This window comes from Trachinotus anak, unplaced genomic scaffold (genome assembly GCF_046630095.1).
Source record: "Trachinotus anak isolate AG129_WGS33_773 ecotype Australia unplaced genomic scaffold, CSIRO_AGI_Tana_v1 ptg000014l, whole genome shotgun sequence".
Classification (NCBI taxonomy): domain Eukaryota; kingdom Metazoa; phylum Chordata; class Actinopteri; order Carangiformes; family Carangidae; genus Trachinotus; species Trachinotus anak.
This window is the reverse complement of record NW_027273865.1, coordinates 21,389,459-21,408,352: the sequence shown is the minus strand read 5'-3', so window position 1 is coordinate 21,408,352 and position 18,894 is coordinate 21,389,459. Positions and strand designations below refer to the sequence as shown.

Below are 18,894 nucleotides of genomic sequence, written 5' to 3'. Positions count from 1 at the left end.
TATGGTTTAACAAAACTAGCCCCTCCTACTCTTGCTCTTATTTACATCCACTCTTCTCTCCTGTCAGATAGTGGATAGCCCGTTTGGAAAACTGTTGTTCTGAAGTGTAATAACTGAAGAAGAAAGCCAACTTAACTTTCAGGTAAAAAATTAACTTGTTTTATGTTGGATTTTGTTTGTCAGCAGTCAGCAAAATCAGCAGAATTTTTGTCATCTATACCTTGTAACCAGATTTGATCATATCTGTGAAGCTGAAGCTGTAGATTGATTTTTGCTGTCCTTCAATTCATCCATATTCTGCTGGTTATCTGGAGTTGGGTCGCAGTTGCAGGTTAAGCAAGGTATTCCAGATGTCCTTCTCTCCAGCAATGTTTTCCACTTCGTACTTGGGGACTCTGTGGCATTCCAAACCCAAATGCAATATGTAACTTCTCCAGCATGTTCTGGGTGTACCCAACCAGTTTGACATGCCTGAAGAACCTCCTGTAGAAGGCTCAGAGGAAGCATGCTGATCAGATGCCCGAACTGCCTCAGCTGCATCTTTTCGTCATGAAAGAGCAGTGATTCCACTTTGAGCTCTGTTCGGATGTCTGACCACTTTCGCTATTAATAAGGGTGTGATTGACCACCATATTGAGGAAACTCACTTCAGCCACTTGTATGCGCAATCTCATTCTTTTGGTTTCTAGCAATGGCTCATGAACATAGGTTGGGGTTTGAACATAGATCAACTGGTAAACCAAAAGCATTGCCTTCAGGCTGATCTCCTTCTTCACTGGTACAGCACCAGCATTCATGCAGATTGACATGGAGACTTGCTTGATGATAATCAGCAAGATAAAGTTACTGCAGTATCTTCACATGTAGGGGTGACAACGAGGTAAACAACAATCTACACGACTGACTTCTTAGTCAGCAAAGTGTTGTCAGTTATCACATTCCATAGGTTGCTGACAAAGCACAACTAGCTACTCCTGTCTCTACTGTTCCTGCACAAAACAGGTTAGTAATGTGGATGAATTCTCATCACAAAACATTTTTCAGGACTTTGAGAGCCTCTCTCTAAGTTGTTGGAGAAAGTTTGCCATAGACTGTAGTAGGTTTGTGGAGGAGATAGCGTTTTCCAATCTGCCTGCTCATGGCAATAGCAAAGTTTGCCAGCTTCTTTATGAGCAGATGAAATATGTTAAGCAAATCCGTCTAGTCACTCATACAGGTCATGTCATGATAGAAGTCAAGCATTCCAGTTTAATTTTACAGTAAATATGTACATTCGTAGATTGAGTGACGTTTGTGTCTCATGTCTCTACTTTTCCTGCACAAAACAAGTGTGAGACCTGATACACCCAAAGGGAGTAAGCCACCATTTTCTGAGACAGAACCATGGCTTGGAGGTGCTGACTTTCATCCCGGCCACTCTATATTCGGCTGCAAACAGTCCCAGTGTACGCTGGAGAGCGTGAGTTGATGAAGCCAACAGAAGCATGTCATCTGCAAAAAGCAGCAAGGCAACTGTGAGATCCCCAAACCTGGCCTCGCTGTGGCATTGAAGAGGCATTTCAGCCAAGACAGCCCAACAATATCCAGAGCCTTCAGCATCTCAGGGTGAATCTCATCCATATTTCACCGTAGGACTAAGGAGTTTCTTGACAACCTCAGATACCTGTGCCAGAGATATGAGGGAGGGTTCCCCCGAGTTTTCAAATTCTGTGCCTTCCTCAGCGGACATGTCTGGTGGGATCATGAAATCTGCAAAGTACACTTGCCACCATCCGAAAGTATTTCTAGTCAAAGTAGGCAGTTCTCCTCCCCTGCCTTGTTTTCTCTTGTGGTCTAATTAACTTGATCTTAACTTTGTGTAACTTCATTGTTACAGGTGTGTAACATCCGGTAAGTTATTTGTAGTACTTGTATTTTTTTGAATCTCTGCCAGCTCTCTTTCTATTCCCACAGGACTGCCTGACTGACACAACACACCTCCACCCAAGAACAACTGTTAAACTTTATGTGCCAACGCAGTTTACACCTGACTCAACACAGCTTTCTTTTGCCATCCACCCTCCTCTCTATTTGTTCTTCAGAGCATCAATCATTCTCACGATGTCCACCCACCCCACCCAAATCCACCATGAAAGGGCATATATGTCCCTGATGAGAGGCTTCAGAGAGCTGGATCTCCGTGGACCCTGTGTTCCCAGCGACCTGGTTCTGATTGGAGACCATGCTTTTCCTTTGGCAATGAACAACCGAGGCCAGGTCCTGATGGCTGCCTCTCTCTATGGCCATGGGAGGATTGTGGTCCTGGGTCACGAAAGCTACCTGACAGCTTTCCCTGCTCTGGTAGAGAATGCGCTGATGTGGCTGAGAGGAGATGGGTCTGACAACCTGTCTGTGGGGATCCACAGCAATGTCATGGCGGTCGCAGATACCCTCAGCAAATCTAGCTTCCAAGCCAAAGTTGTGGAGGCCTTTAGTGGCAATCTGGAGGTTGGTGTATATGTGACAGATGCCTACAGTGTGGGTGCCGACTCGAAGGACCTGGTGGTGTTTCTGAAAGCTGGAGGAGGAGTGCTAATAGCAGGTCAGGCGTGGAGCTGGGCTGCAGATCACCCTAAGGAGAACACACTGCTTCAGTTTGGAGGGAATAAGGTTTCTGGTGTGGCAGGGATTTACTTCTCTGAGCATCCGGGTGAGGTCGAGTGCCTGCCTGTCTATCCTCAAATCCCATCCTCCTGGATGGCTGTAGTGTGAGTGCCTCTTTTTCTCTGAACATTGGAACAAGTTCCAAGTTGTAGCATTGCAGCTTTTCTGTTCATCTTAAAACATCTCCACATATTTGATTTTCCTTGTATTTGTAACAGTAATTTTGCATATGTAAATACTCATCTTCCCCACAAAGTACAGTTAAGGCCGATGGGAATGTCATTATTTTCAATTGGACAAATCAAACATTTTGATGAGGTCACTAGAGAAAGTCTGGGGATCACAGAAGTTATTCTAAGTGATCATGAGGGCAGCATGGATGTCTGCACCAAATGCCATGCCTGTCTATCCAATAGTTGTCAGGAGTTCTCACTAAAAGTTAAAAGTTTCATCCTCATAGCGGTGCTAGAGGAAGGAAGTTAAAGGTTCACCAAAATGTCAGTAGGATTTTCCTTCAGTCACCATTAATGTAGTTGTTAAAATTTTTCAGTCTGGATTGAATTGGTGGACTGACTCAAACATACTGAGAGAGCTGAAAAGAATGGGAAAATTACTTTTTATAATGTGTCTTTTTCCCCTCTGTTTCATTTCTTCTAGAATTGGTAAGGATTTTGAGGACGACTTGGAGTTCCTACTCCAGGGAGTTCCAGAGTTTGACCTCCAGAACGGGGTAGTAGCTTCTGAGCTTCTGGTCCATGGCCCTTTAGCCTTCCCCATCGGTACCACTGAGGATGGTCGAGTGTTCCTGGCAGGAGCCTACTATGGGCAGGGACGCGTTGTTGTGATCACGCATGAAGGACTTCTGAGACGCAAGGTTAGGTCTGAATTAGGAAATAGGAGGTCACTGAATGTTTGAAAGTGTGAGTATGAAAATGTGAATGGGAGTCATATGCCATGATTGTTGCTTAGTTGGGTAGCCTAGCTGTATTGTGATAAAACTGCCAAATATTTTTATGTTATTGACAAACTACTATCTTTCTTGGATAACCAACCTCTATAACAGACACTGGCTCCATTTTGGACCAATGCCATTCACTGGCTGGATGAAGGCCGCAATGGGGTTGTTGGTGTTGTACCAGACCTTGACGAAGCCTTTCATCTCTTCAGCGAGTCAAAGTTTAATTGTACGAAGACAAACTTCAGAGAAGACCTGAGTGTGTTTGTGTGTACAGTGTACAGTGATCAACATGTGGAGGAAATCCAAAACTTTGTAGCAGAGGGAGGAGGCCTGCTGATTGGTGGGCATGCCTGGTACTGGGCACAGACACACTGCGGCCAAAACCCAATGACAGAGTTCTCAGGTATGATATTGTGCTGCCAGCACATGCACATACATGTTGCCAAGTAATTACAATTGCTAGTAGGCAATGGACACATACTAGTGACAACCCTGAACTACTACAGGTACAACACCACAAACACTGACTTCCACACCACCACCGCTAAGCGAAAAACACATTTCCAGTCACAGACTCAGGCAAAGTCTCAGAAAACAGGCATAGAGCCAGGCTCAGGACAGATAGTCTCATGAAACACAGACTCTGGAAGAAAAGTCAGGTACAGCCTTGGCAACAGGCCACACCTACATCCACACAAATCGGTCTTTACAGAAGTAGCCAACTATATGGAGATACCTAAAAAGGTAATGCTCTGGTATTGTAGAGAAAAGAATTTTTGCAAATTTTTTTGCAAATACTGAGTACCTACAGTGTACTGTACCGGGTAACAAAATTGAAGTGTGGGGAAATGGTTCTAGTGACCTTGTTTTTATTGTGTAAATAAAGAATGTAAGGGGAGTACAGTCAACACTTGTATTACAGTCAGTCAACACTTACATTACAGCTTAACAGGCACTTGAACTGATAAGATAATATTAGCGATAAGCAGACAAGATAGACTAGACATTCTAGCGAAAGCAAATGTAAAGAAAGCAGGTAGACTATTATTTTATGACTTAATAAACCTGCACAAACTTACAAAAGAGGTTTAATTTATTTGGGTGTGGACCTCAGTCCAAAAGTTGTAATACCATGTAATATGTAGATCAAGTCATGTTTTTTTGCACTTTTTCCAGGGAACAAGATCCTAAACAAAATGGGTTTGAGCCTGCTGGGAAAGATAATTGGGGAAGGTTCCTACAAAGCTCCTGTACTCAGCCAGGCTGTCAAAGACACCTACCACTTCCGCCACCTATTACACCGCTTTGCTGGTCATGTAAACAAGGGGGAAGAACTTACAGGGCATGAGGAAGAATGCCTTAAAAAACTGGGTGGGGACTGTGCCAACTACTTGAGCATGAAGGCTCATGACTGCTCCTCCTATACACAGGTGGTGTCCACTCTCACTGACATCTTAAGGAAGTCAGGCATGCCACAGGTGGGTAGTTAATGACATTTTGTCAGTGGTTGCTGTTAGTTTGTAAGTAAGGAAGGTCCTTTTTGTTTCTGCCTTTAGTGTTTGGTTTCAGGTACTCACCGTCTTGTTGTCAGGAGATTCATTTACCTATACATATAAGTTGAAAGGACAATAATTACCACATTCTTGTACAAATAATTGTACCTTACAAACAGTACTACCAATAGAAACATAATATGTCTGCATGGAGTCTGATCTTTTTTTGGTTAACCTTTATAATATCCATCGTTAATTTTCAAGGTGTGTGACAGCAGCCCTGTGAGGAGTCCCAAAGATCATCTTCTCCTCAGTGTAGGGACAGAGGTATATAAAGTTTGCCCAGATCCTGATGCTCTCCTGCCTCACCTCATCAAGGATAACCCACTGATGCCAGTTGTCTATAACCACCGGGTCATGATTAATGTTAACACAGCAGGTCAGAGCTCAAATATATCAAGTATATTTGTTATGGGATCAATTTATAAACAATATGTGAAAAATGTCTTGTAGATTTTATACATAAATACATTAGAATAACTATGTAGGTGTGTGTGTGTGTGTGTGTGTGTGTGTGTGTGTGTGTGTGTGTGTGTGTGTGTGTGTGTGTGTGTGCGTGTGTGTATGTGTATGTGTTAGGAGGGGAGGAGTGGATCAGTACAGGTCTCTACCTCTCTCCTGGTATGAAGACCTACATGGCCATACCAGCACACCTTGTCAACAAGGGATGGAAGGTACAGTCCACAAAATCAAATAAGACATTAGGGTTATTGAGTACAAGTGTGATACTATTGATATAAGTAGGTCCAAGTCTGAAATTAAAGTTAAGGTTTTTAGATTCCGTGAAGCAGGTGTGTGCCTCCTGTGCAGTAGGACTGGTAATGACTGTTAGCAGCAATGCATCAAAGAATATAGTTACTACTCCATGGTCCAAAGCAGTAACACATATTCCATGTCTCCCTCAGGTCCAGATTGGCTGTCAAACAGACAAACTGGATGCTGCAGAGTTAAAGAGAGCATCGTGTGTTCATGAACAATTCCCCATAACCTCAGAGATGATGCAGGTGTGGAACCTCTGGGGGGGGCTCATCTACCTGGTGGCCCCACCCAAAACACAAGTGGAGGGGGTAGAGGTTGTAGTGCAGATAGCTGTACCTGCGCCATATTATAAATCTGGTAAGTGTGTCATGGGTGACTCTGGTACAGAGTGTAAAATGGAGACTGTAGTTTTAATTAATCTTGTACGATCTGTAAACTCACATTGTGTATTTTAATACAACTCAGGTGAGTCAAACACATGAAAACTGACATGATGAGGTGGGTGCCATACAGTGGGTAGAGCGGTAGGCTGTGCAGCGTGGTTGCATCCAGGGTTTTACATAAGTGCACAAACTAAAGCTTTTGCTGCATGGCTATGAATCTTTTGTCAGCACCAAAATCGCCATGCCACCATGACAGATGTGTTTGGAAGGAGCAGCTGAGCTTGAAGCTGGGGGTGAGAGGGGACTGGCTCACCAGTTCCATCTGTTATTGGTGGATCCTTTCTTTTGCTGGATGGTAATAAAGTAGTCTGATTAGACACAGGAGAGGCATGGGCTCTGCCTGGTTCCAGAGACCGAAAGTGATCAGAAAGTGCAATGCAAGGGGGGAAGCATCTGGGAGGTTCCCTGGGGTGGTAATAGAAAATGCAAAAGCAAAAGCAGGGTGCAGTAGTAAGGCAGGTAAGGTGGGCAGTCAGTGAGGCAAACAAATCAAAAGGGAGCAGGCAAAAGACACAAAGTGGGTGTGGGCTAGGGTATAAACAGGTTGGCTGATGGCAAAGGGAAAGGGGAAGTGAGCAGGTATGTGTACAAACTGTGATGGTCTATGGGATGATGAGGGGCAAGTGTTAGGGCAAGAAAGTTCAGGTGATAAGGGAAAGGTGGATGTGGTGGTGGGGACTTAGGGCTACTGCTGATTAGGTAAGAAATGGCAGGGTCTGGAATGAGAGGAGAGTTTAACCATGAGTTATGTGGAGATTGAACCCATGACAACATTTTAAAGTTCAAAATAACACGAATCCAGATTCAATTTTGAATACACAAACTGCTCTCTTCTCTTTCAGGTGTGACAACACCAGCTGATTGGTCCTTGCTGCGCACTGCTCCTGCACCCTGGGCAGAGTTGGAGTTTGAGAACATCATCCTCACTGTTCCATCAGATGTTGTCCGGGACCTGGATCACCCTGATAAGTTGGCATCCCACTGGGATGACATCATGAGAGGCATTGCTGATCTTGCTGCCATCCCACACAAATTTCCTCGCAAGGAACGTTTTGTAACTGATGTGCAGATTTCCCACGGTGAGTGTGTTTGGCTGTGGGTAAATATGACTTAGCAGCTCAAATTTTCAACAGAACTTTTATTCACTAAATGCTTTTCATTTCATTTACTTGTATGATGACCCACCAGACACGTTCCCTGCCCTTATAAGACTGTTTTTATATTTTTCATCCAGGTTGGATGCATGCAGGTTATCCTATCATGGCACACAAGTCCACAGCGGCTGAGCTGGTCAGCATTGACCATGGTCTGTGGGGCCCCATCCATGAACTGGGACACAACCAGCAGAGAGGTTGCTGGGAGTTCCCACCACACACCACAGAGTGTACATGCAACCTGTGGTCAGTGTATGTGCATGAAGAGGTGCTGGGGATCAACAGAGCGCAGGTGGAGTAAATTGTTTTGTTTTTGAGACCAGTGTTTAGTTGTATTTTGACACATTTTTATCTCAGTCTTTGTTGAGAGAAGTATTAAATTTTTCATTGAGATTAAATTGTTTCACAATCATCTTGTTCAACTCAGGCTCACGAAGCTATGACTTTAGAGAATCGAAACAGACGAGCAGAGGAGTATGCCAAGGGGGGCAAGAAACTCAGCAGCTGGCACATGTGGGTGGCCCTGGAGACGTATATGCAGGTAAGAGAGAATAACTTTGTATTACACCATGTAGATAAAATATTCTTGGATCACACTGGAGTCACATATTAAACAAAGTCACATCTCCACTTAGGCAAAAAATTCAAATAAGACTGAAAGTCTCTAACCCTCTTTGACCCATTGAGGCTTTAATGCTCATTAATATCAGACAACAAAAACACTGGGTGAATGGTAACAGTTCTGTTTTTTACATATGGCTCTACCTTTTTATACTTCCACATAGCTTCAGGAGAAGTTGAAAAACTTGTTGAATAGACTTTTACCACTAGTGGTGGCATCGCACCAAAGGCTAGATTGTTCCCAGTCCAGGATCAGTTCTGTGTTGTCAGGGTTAGCTAACATTTTTCAATGTAAATCCCCATTGAGGTGGGATTAATATTCCCATTCACATTTCCCTCAACCTCTGTCTCCTTCCATGTAGCTCCAGGATAAGTTTGGCTGGGATGCCTTTAAGAGGGTGTTCGCTGCCTACCATGACATGAGCAACTTTCCTGGTGACAACCAAAGAAAGATGAACCTTTATGTTGAGACTTTCTCCCAGACTGTGGAGATGAACCTGTGTGGATTCTTTAAGGCCTGGGGCTGGCCCATCGAACCAGCCACTGAAGAGAAACTCTCCGACCTGCCTCCCTGGAGTGACCACCCCATGGTCCAGTATGACTGAACTTAAGAATGATTTAAGTGCAGAGAGATTATAATCACTTAGTTTATGATCAATTATGAACTATCTCTGTAACTGGGCTGATTTTTTTGTTATTGAACTGGTGATTTCAAATAATAATAATAATAATAATGTATCCCATTCAAGAAAATGCTGAGTTCCCAACCTGGATGTTGTGCAAAAAAATACAAACAACAGTTTTCTGTATAGTTAAATGTTCTATAAACAGGTTTTTCAACAGTAGCTGTGTTGTTTTCTCTAATGCCCACAGAATAACTTTATTCAGTTGTTCTTTTTGTATGTTTACTTTCATCGAGTTTCATAAGACCTTGCTGAGGACAGGAACGGAGAGGGGGAAGTAGCAGCCAATGTAGCGTTTGTTTCATCTGATATGCTGGTGGTTCTGTTGCGACATCTAGTGGCAGCAACAATTATTTACAGAACCTTTGACAAAAATACTATGTATGTCCTCAACGTCATTTGTGCTGGTGACTCTTTTCCTGACTCTTTGGATGCTGAAATTGACAGATAGCTGATAATGCATCATGCTTAAATGTATAGAATTGCCTTCTGTAAAAACAATGGGAAGAGAAAAGGACTCTCAGGACATGTAAGGAGAGCAGCCAATTATATTTTAAGGTGAAGGGAAACTTGTTTCTCTAAATTGTCATTATTGTCTCATGACTGTGTTTTTAACATTTAAGTCATTACTGATCATTCCTGCTTGCTACTGTATCACTTACATAAAGCTAACATCAGTAGTCAAAGTAAAAGCCTATTGATAATCTTGTAAACAACCAAAAGGCCTCATATTTACTACTACTACTCTCCACAGTAGTAGTAGTAAAAGCTGTGATGGGTTTCTCTAAGACCTTAATGTCTGACTTAAATGTCTGACTGTATGTTCATGAAGTGACTGAAAAACTACATATAAGTTTTAAGATGGTTTTAATAGTAGGTTAGTGCTAGAGTACTGCTGTGGCTCTGTAGTGAAGCATCAGGGAACACTAATCCCCAAACCAACAAACACAAATAAAGGTTGAACATAATCTCAAATTTGAAGTTGGTTTCCTGCAGACAAAAACCGTAAGAAATTACGGGTTATTGTCCATTTATTTATATGAGCAAACACATGAAAGAAGTAAACATTTGGCTATTTTTGTGCTCATTTGTGTGCAGGTGTGTGTGTGTGTGTGTGTGTGTATGGAAGAAACCCAGAGTGTATGGAGCAGGTGTACACTTAAAGAACTTTGCATTTTAGCCACCCAACAGCAAATCCAGCCCTTGGGATGAGTCAGAATAAAATAAATAAATAAATAAATAAATAAACTGGGAAGATGTCTGTCTGGTAACACAGCATTAATCCTTCTGCTGCTGCAACAATTGGTGCCAAATTGCACTCAAACTGATCACTTAGTCACGTGATTTCAGCCCCTCAACTTTTGATTTGCTGCTATAGGCATTAGGGAGTTTTCATTTTCACAGCACTTGTATATTTCAGGCTCTGACACTCTCTGATAAGTGGATGATTCTTTTGTGGATCCGTGAGCAACATACAGTACATCTTTCACAGATGAGTCATTTGATCTTAAGCTGTGGAAAAATACAGAACTATGTAACTTATGCTTTAATTCCTGTAATTGCTGTGTGGGTGGTGTTTTACACTGTAACCTTGAATGGGTGGCTCATCTTTTAGACAAGACAAGAAAATTAATTCCATTAATTCATTCATTCATAGACCATTCCAGTCCGATCACTTGGAACTACAACCTGTGCTTCTGACACGTTAAACCATTTTTATTAAATTTTATTCAGATCAGATCTTTATTTTAAACACTAAATCCTTTTATATTCTTTCATGAGGTCCCTGGTGAGGTTTTAATATTACTTCACTGCGTCACTGGTGATGTTTTTACCGGTAAACTCCATGATTTTGTTAAACTACAGCAGTTTCTCTCTTCTTTTGTCTTTAAACATGGTCATATTTATTAACAAGACATTTATTTTGATATTAATTTCATCATTGGCTTTAAGGATCATGACTCGACTTAATATGATTTTATTCAGGCTGTGTTCATAAGACAGATACTGAGTGTTTTTCAGTTGTGTAAATTACTATCAGTGAAATAGACACTAATTAACTACATTATCTCTCTGCTACTTATTTCTATTCATCTAATTGTTGTTTAATGAGAGGAGTGATAATTGATGCATTAGTCTTGTTGCTGTTAACATGGTAACATACACGTACACCATGTTGACAACAGTGTGAAATTAAATTTGTTTTTCTGTATTACCACACTAGAATCAATATCAAAAATACCTTTTGATTGTTGTTCAAATCTAATGTAAAATTAATGGGCAATGGCACCTAAAGTTCTTTTTTCATCGTCCCTCTGTTCGTCTTTCAAGCCCTGCAGTTGTTGTAAAACAGCTCCCCTACTGGCTGATTGGAGAAATGCTGCAGGAATTCTCCCAGTTCGTCCACAGAGAGTTTCTCCACCCAATTGTCCTCTGTGTTCCTCGCTGTAGCTGCGCCACTCTGAAGGGGCCTGCCATTGTTGTCCACACAGCAGTAGGCATTCCACAGGTAGTCTGGGATATTGACACGCTTCACATTGTTTTTTACAATCCAGTTGTCTGCAGAGGGAATGGCACCAACCAGCACATAGGCCTTAGAGCACTTGCTCCTGAAGAGGTCGGTGAGCTGGGACTCATGGATCCTCCAGGCGTTCTGGTTCAGCTTGGGATTCTGAGGAACCACATTGGTTAGGGTGAAAGTGGCATTGCGGCTTGGGACTGTCAGAGAGAGGGATGGAGAGTTACAGTTAATCATGCAAGAAATTAGTTTACAGTTTTTTCCTCTGCTTTTCTTTATCTAACAAGCTTATCTAGCAAATATCATAAGATATTAAGTCTGTGCTGACTGAAGAATAATTTGATGTCAAAAATATTCATTTCTTGAACAAAAGTACATGAATAACCATGGAAAAAGAATTATTTGTATTTCTATTATGTGCAACATGCAGTATATACTCTGAATGTAAATATAAAACAGACTTAGCAATCGGTGAGTATCTGCAAATGTTCTCTGGCATATTACCTGCTCTATATGTGTGATTTAAGACTGAGATAAAATCCCAGGCTGTAGCCTCCAAAGCTACAACAACAGACACTCAGACACTGAACTGACAAAACCATAGGGACCAAGTAATTCATCCCTCCCTGCTTTTGTGTAACAGACTGATACAATAGGATATTATTCCAAATTCTTTCATAAATGCAAATAAATACATCTCTCAGATCAAAGTAAATCACGATAAACAATATTAATCATTCTAATCACACATGATATCCCAACATTAGGTAAACAACAACATTAACTTCTACAGTGAGGAATATCAGCTGCAGATAGGGCCAATAACTTCTCCAATGTGAGTATAACTTACTGGATATGTTGACTTCATTTGTCATTCATTTGTTTATTTCATATCAGCTGATAAATCATACACTGATTTAAATGATAAATATGTGAATCTGTGCGGACTGGACAAAGTCTGTGTTATCGATTGCAAGAGCATGTATTTAAAGCAATAAACAAACACAGATGTCTCCAGTGCTGTTGAACTCAACTGACAGCTTTGGCTGGTGTCTACTGCCAAAAAGAAAAACCCACCAGTGTTCAAACTGTCCTACCTGCATGGTGTCCGTTGGGGTTAAGGTGACCACGGTCAAAGCCAGAGTGTGTGTAATCTTCATTCAGAGCCTGTTTCTCTCCTAGGTAGACCCCAGGGTGGTCTTTCCCCAGCCAATAGCCATCCTTCATCTCAGCTTGCCAGGACAGGTTTACCAGCTGTAAGGCACATCAAAAACTCAACTTTAATCATAGGGATAGAGTCACTGGGATGAATGCAAGCAAGCTGTTCCCCCTATAACATCATATACTAAAAGGTATCAGTCCATCATGAGTCTTCACAACCAAAAATCTACTGGAAAAACAGAAAAGGCATTTATTAGTGCTTTCCATATTTGATGCCTATAACACATTCTGATGGTGATGACTTTGACCACATGAGTAGATGCACATGTTAAAGTATAAAAGTACAAACCTGAGGCTCTACAAACCACCTCCTCTCCCTGCCTCCTCCATTGCTGGGCTGGAAATGATAGGCAGAGTAGACAGCAATGCGATGGTTGGTGTCATACAGTGTGGCAAAGTGGTACCTGATGGAGCAAGATGATGTATAATGACTGAGAGATCAGAAGTGTTGCTATGGGAAGTAGAAGCCAAGAAATGTTTAGTGCTGAAAATAGTTAAGTGGCAAAATTATAGCAGATGTCAGATTTTTTAAGACTGAAAGTGAATGAAAATATGCATTAGGCAGAGAACTACGCTGCTTACATCTGACTGGTTAAATTCACATTGTAGTGTTATATATAAACAGTAATCTCAAGGTCTAAATTCCACTTTCCACCCTTTAATTACCTGTTGACGAAGCGCTGACAGAGACGGGCAGCACCGGGGGTAGAAGCCCCCCACTCTGGCACCTTCTCTTTATAGAAGTACTTCAAGCATTCTGGCACATCCTGGGTCAAAAAAATTAAAAATAAAACAGGCTCCTCCATGAACCACTTAAAAAACACACACACACACACACACACACACACACACACACACACACACACACACACACACACACACACACATTCCAAACATGTTGGAAAAACTGTGGTAACAAACCTCAAAGCGCTCCACAACATCTGCATGGACAGAAAAGAGGAACGGAAGAAGAGCGCACAAAGTTACCAAGGTCTGCATTGTGGACATTAGGAAGAGAGATTCTCGACTGCCCCCTTGATTTGAAATGAACAAAATGGACAATATTCAGTGTCGAGTTTGTAGGTCTGCTGTAAAAGCTTCGGCCTCCACATGGAAGTAGGTTCAGCTTGTTTGTACTATCTGTATGTCTGTATGTGTTTCCACTCACCTGCTGGTGCACCTGTCTGCTGCCACGCTCTGCCCTGACCAGGAACTGGCTTTTATATGTGACTTCTCCTCACCTTTTACCTTGTTTGTCCTCTTCCTTTTATCTGCAGTCCTGTTCACATGTGAAATTCCACATTAGGCATGGATGTGCCTGACTAAGAATGAGTGTGTAAAGAAATCATAAAATGAGTTCTTCTGAGATGTGAGTATGTGAAGGGTATGAGACATTATCCTGTATATGAAGAGGACATTGTTATGTGTCATCACCATGATTGTGTTTTCTGTCATCTTGTTCTTAAATACAATTTATTTTACTTGAGTGTTTGCATTTTTTGCTACTCTGTACCTCTACTCTGCTGCAGCTGGGAAGAAAATCATGTACTTTTTATTACACTACATTTATTTGAGCACTTAGTTACTAGTTACTGTGCACATTATCAGATTAATAATACAGAATATAACCAATATACAGGTTAAGCTATGACTTTATTGATCCCCTGTGGAAATTCACAAGCTACCCATTAGTTTTGGATTATAATATAGTTAAAATCGTCCCCAGCTTTATGAGCTGCAACATTTAAGTTTTCACATTAATGTAATACACATTACTCTGAAATGGACTATTTTGAATAATTAGTATTTTTACTTTTGGTCCTTAATAATAATAACTTTCATTCCCAAGTAAATCTTGATCATATGATTTTTTCTATACTGTGGATTTGCTACTTTAGTTAAGTTAAAATCTGATACTTCCACCACTGGTTTTGCAGCCTGCTGTGGAGTTCATGTTTACCTCACACTGTATGAAATCAAGCACATTTCCAATACATAACTATCTATTTTTAGCTAGCTGTCTAATTTCTTGGAAACAAGATCATTTTACACAGTTACTGCATGCCAGACAGGGAGTTAGAGCTTCATGAGGATGGTGAAATATTTAAGCTGAATATGTTTTGATGCATTTGACTTGTCACTGCGTTAACTCTGCTAATGAGTTCTGATACCACAAAACACTCTGATGTTCATTCCTGTTATTTAATATCAAGATCTCGCGGAAGACCTACTGGAATATTTACAACATGTGCATTTGGCAAATTCACTCACAACCTCACACAGCCAGCTTGTGGTTAGGTAACACTGCGCTATCTCTTCATGTGTTGCTTTTCCCACGATCACGGCATATGTTGTGTACAAACCCCAACATGTGGATTTACACTCCAATAACACAAAACTACTCCAAATGCATTACTGGAGCATGTAAAGAGACCTGTGTTCTTTCTCAAAGACACACCAGCAGACTCTTATGGAGGCCTCTCAAAATTAAAGCTTGTCACACACACTTTATGCACCACTTGTTTCTAGGCTATCAGGGTGGTGTCCAAGGTAGTTTTTAATGTCCTTACATGCAGTCCATTGATCACCAATGCGACATATAGATTACCATAGATGCCGTTCATACAGAAATACCACTATCATCTTTTTAACTGGTTTCACAAAATACAATATGTGCTCCAAGTGGATGGAGAAATTTACAAGAGAAATATAAATGACTATAGGTAAAAAAAATTTAAATATCGCAACCAACTTTTTAAAGTATTCTTTATCATATACAATCAACCCAAAATTAAATATAGTCAAATCTTCATTTATATCTTCAATTATGGATAAGTGTACTAATTTAAAAAACAAATCCTGTTGCTTAATTTTCTCTTCTTCTCAAAGTGTCATGTTTCTCTGGGAATAAATACACTTCAGTGGTAAAATGGATTTGAGTGTAGTTCCTCATATAACCCCCTCAGAGTTAAATTGCACAATTTACAAATCAGAAATTCCTCCCTTTCACACAGAAACTTCTCTGAATCACCACAATTCTGTGACAGGAAACTTGTAGCAGTCTTTAAAGGACAACTTTATTGTGAGACTGATTGCCCTACCCTGTCACTTCAAAGAATATCCTAAAAATAAAAAATGATTACCTCTGTTGCCTTGGAACAAAGTGATCCTGGGTTTAAATCTCTGTTTTTTTTTTCTTGAGTTTGCAATGCTTCAATGAGGCTGATTAGCTCATAGCTCATAGCTGAATAACTAGGTCTAAATAGTGAGCTTAATTTATAAAGTTATTGGCAGTCAATCCTTCAATAGTTCAAGGTAAAAAGAGGCAATTAAAGGTTGAATAGTAGTGAATTGGAGTATAGTCACAGGGGAGGCTGATGCCAGAGAAAACACAGAAAACATAAGGATAAGATAAAGAGACTGAAGCTTTATTTAATCAGCCTTGTATTTTCCCATTACTCTGCTGGCATTCATCTTTCACATCAACCAATCAGTGTAAATCTCACAGTACATGACTAGAGACACTTCACGGTACCACGGTACCAGTACATTATAACTGTGTTTGCTCAGTGTAATTGCTTTGTTATTAAGGGAAATAAACAAATGTAGTAATTAATGATGCGGTTGGTCTGTTTTCTGTCTAATTTCAGATGTAAATAATGTAAACATCCAGGGAGGGAAGAAAAGGCAATGTGAGGACACAGATATTGATTAATAAACGGGACATATGAAATGACATCTTTTAGATTTAATTATTAAGTAATGAATTCCTCATTTTTTCTCTGAGTATTGGATGTTGCACAGATACAGTAGGTATCACTTTACAGTATTTGTTCATGGTAACAGACAGATTGTTGTTGCTAAAGTCTGCCTCTAGGTTGCAGTGTTGAATTATGATTTTAAGTTCACCTTTGAAGTCTGCTTCCTATTTTCAACACTATTGCATTGCAGATTATTCATGTGTTCATCCACCTGGAAAATACTCATTTGACAAAATGATGATCTGGTCATTGATAGGCTGCATTATCAACACTCAAAACAAGTAAATTACAGTTTTGTCTCAATAGATGCCTTCAAAGCTGTAAAATACCTTCAAAATGCGGATGTGGCAGATAATCATTAAAGATGACACTGAGTGACAAGAGAGTGGATTGAATCACCACAATGACTGATTTTTAGTAATGTCTTTCATGTTTTTGATTTGGCCCAGAAGTTAATTTGAGTGGACTGCATCTTTAATTGACTTGAATAGCATTTTGTCGCTTGAAAAGATCACAGACTTGGGTTCCCCAGACACAGATTTAGCCTAATCCCTGCCTCAAAAGCATCTCCAGTCGCTGTCTGTCAGCGAGCGGGAATCCAGTGTGGTTCAACAAGAAAACTGTATGAGTGAGAGGCTGTGGACCAGGAAGCAAAAAACACTGTTTAAATGTTATCAAATGTGCTCACCTCTAGACGCGAGCCTCTTCTGAGTCTGGGAAACCACATGCTTTGATTTACATTTGTGCTGGTCACTTGATTAATTGTCTAGTTAGAATGCTAATTAATTTTATTTGATTGTTAATTGCTTTTTGGCTCCTTGGTTATATTGAACCAATGTGGATAATGAAGGTTATTGTTACTGAGTGATTATGTTAAGTATTCAGCGTTTTAATTTGTGTGAATTTGCTCTAAAGCTTTGAGAGCAAGCTTCTTTTGTTATTTGTGACAACCCTAATGTTCTGTTTGGGATCCTTAAAGCTCTCTTCAACAGCTCACAAAATATACTTAACTTAGCTAAATACTTAATGACTGTTTCCTAATTTTATGGGAACTGCTTATAAACATGATTTGGAACTGATGACAAATTACAGGAATACACTACCAAAAATGATGCATTACTCCTGGTCGTTCCCTGGCTGTAAACCATGGTTAAAAACAATGATGTTGACAGTACTTTTTATTCAGCAGTAGCCTCCCAAATGCTAATTAAATTGATTTTGATTTCTATGATTGAAGTTTTGTTGTTGTTGTTGTTGTTGTTGTTTTTTTTTATTGTTTTTTTTTAGATTATATTCATTGGAGGCCTGACAGGAAGATTGACCTCCCTGTGGTCTAATTCTCAGGTTCCCAGGGGGTTGATGAGTAAACTAACAGAAAAACACTGGGGTTCAATTTCTAATTCAAATTCTATTGTGAAAACAGAAGTGTACAAACAATGTCACATCAGTGTCCAGTCAGTAGTTGTTCTGGAGCTTTTGATCATATCAGATGATTTTCTTCAGATGAGAAGATGGAGTTGCTCAGTTATCTTTGTTCTTTTGAGATGTTAGCACTTTAAGATCTCCCTGTCCATGTTGACTTAAAAGTGAACATGTCAACTGGAAAAACTTTATCTGCTGAGGAAGATCAGCTAATAAATGTACCCTGAGTGGAGACCACACATTTTGCTAAACCGTATGATGCGTATTTTCTAATGGTTGCCTCTAATATATTTCCTGTACTGGATAATTTTACCGTTGAAAATGATTATAATAAAACAAGTGAACATATGAAAAACCATTGGGTCACAGGGGTCACAGGCCAAAAAGGAAACCAATTATTTGATTGACCCCAGACTTCAGTAACATCATAGTGTAGGTTAACATACTGAATATTTTCTTTCTCTGTGAATGACTCTTGGGCAAACAAACTTATAATATGATTATTGATTCATTTTACATATAACATGAAAAATAAAATATTTATGGTCATTTACATATTTTATCAGCTTCATCCAATGATGATATTGCAAAGGGAAAAGTTACCACCACTTCATTACTTATCTACATATTGAGTTGTAATAAGGTCAGAGAAAACATTTACAATTATCAATTCTTTTGACACACACAGTACTTGGGTCTGTGGAATCCCAAACAATAAAAGTCAGTGTCAACACAACACAAGGGTCAACACTGTGTTCAGGTCTGAGTAAGAAGTGTTCCTGTCACTGGGTTCAACACTGCTTTGTGAGTTTTCACATCAGGGTTTCCACAAACACAGCTACATTTATCAGGTAGTATTTGGTAAAACATCCACAGCTATAAGACTCTGTAAGACTTACTGACAAGTGTTGTCTCGGCCCTCTCATTATAGTCTGAGTTGGAGCAGGTTTTAGTGACTGGGTGGAAACAATGAAGTAGTTGTGTTACAGTCTGACTGCAGTGCTGCTGAGGAGGCAAAAAGGTGAGACTGCATCTTTCCACACACTTACCTCTCTGTCTGCTCCAAGGACAGATGGCCAGGCACACATCTCAGCTCAGACAGAAGAAGGAAAGAGAGGAATTCAATCACGCGCCACAGATGCCCTCTCCACCCCCCAA

At 40.4% G+C, this 18,894-nt stretch overlaps 2 protein-coding genes across 2 annotated transcripts; one reads left to right on the top strand and one right to left on the bottom strand.

The window, feature by feature from the left end:
• Window positions 1-65: 65 nt before the first annotated feature.
• On the top strand, window positions 66-8,973 carry LOC139631578 (TRPM8 channel-associated factor homolog). The gene is made up of 12 exons (XM_071495850.1): window positions 66-142; window positions 2,082-2,747; window positions 3,301-3,517; window positions 3,707-4,004; window positions 4,778-5,079; window positions 5,359-5,533; window positions 5,734-5,828; window positions 6,060-6,270; window positions 7,199-7,435; window positions 7,591-7,802; window positions 7,938-8,051; window positions 8,494-8,973. Exons 2-12 carry the CDS (start codon window positions 2,101-2,103, stop codon window positions 8,734-8,736), a joined length of 2,751 nt encoding a protein of 916 aa, XP_071351951.1. The 5' UTR covers window positions 66-142; window positions 2,082-2,100; the 3' UTR covers window positions 8,737-8,973.
• Window positions 8,974-10,527: 1,554 nt separating this feature from the next.
• Window positions 10,528-13,840, bottom strand: LOC139631579 (endonuclease domain-containing 1 protein). The gene is made up of 6 exons (XM_071495852.1): window positions 13,722-13,840; window positions 13,475-13,587; window positions 13,220-13,320; window positions 12,843-12,957; window positions 12,430-12,586; window positions 10,528-11,532 (listed from the first exon to the last, which is right to left on the bottom strand). The coding sequence occupies exons 2-6, from the start codon at window positions 13,559-13,561 to the stop codon at window positions 11,141-11,143; spliced, it is 852 nt and encodes a 283-aa protein (XP_071351953.1). The 5' UTR covers window positions 13,562-13,587; window positions 13,722-13,840; the 3' UTR covers window positions 10,528-11,140.
• Between the last annotated feature and the right edge of the window lie 5,054 nt (window positions 13,841-18,894).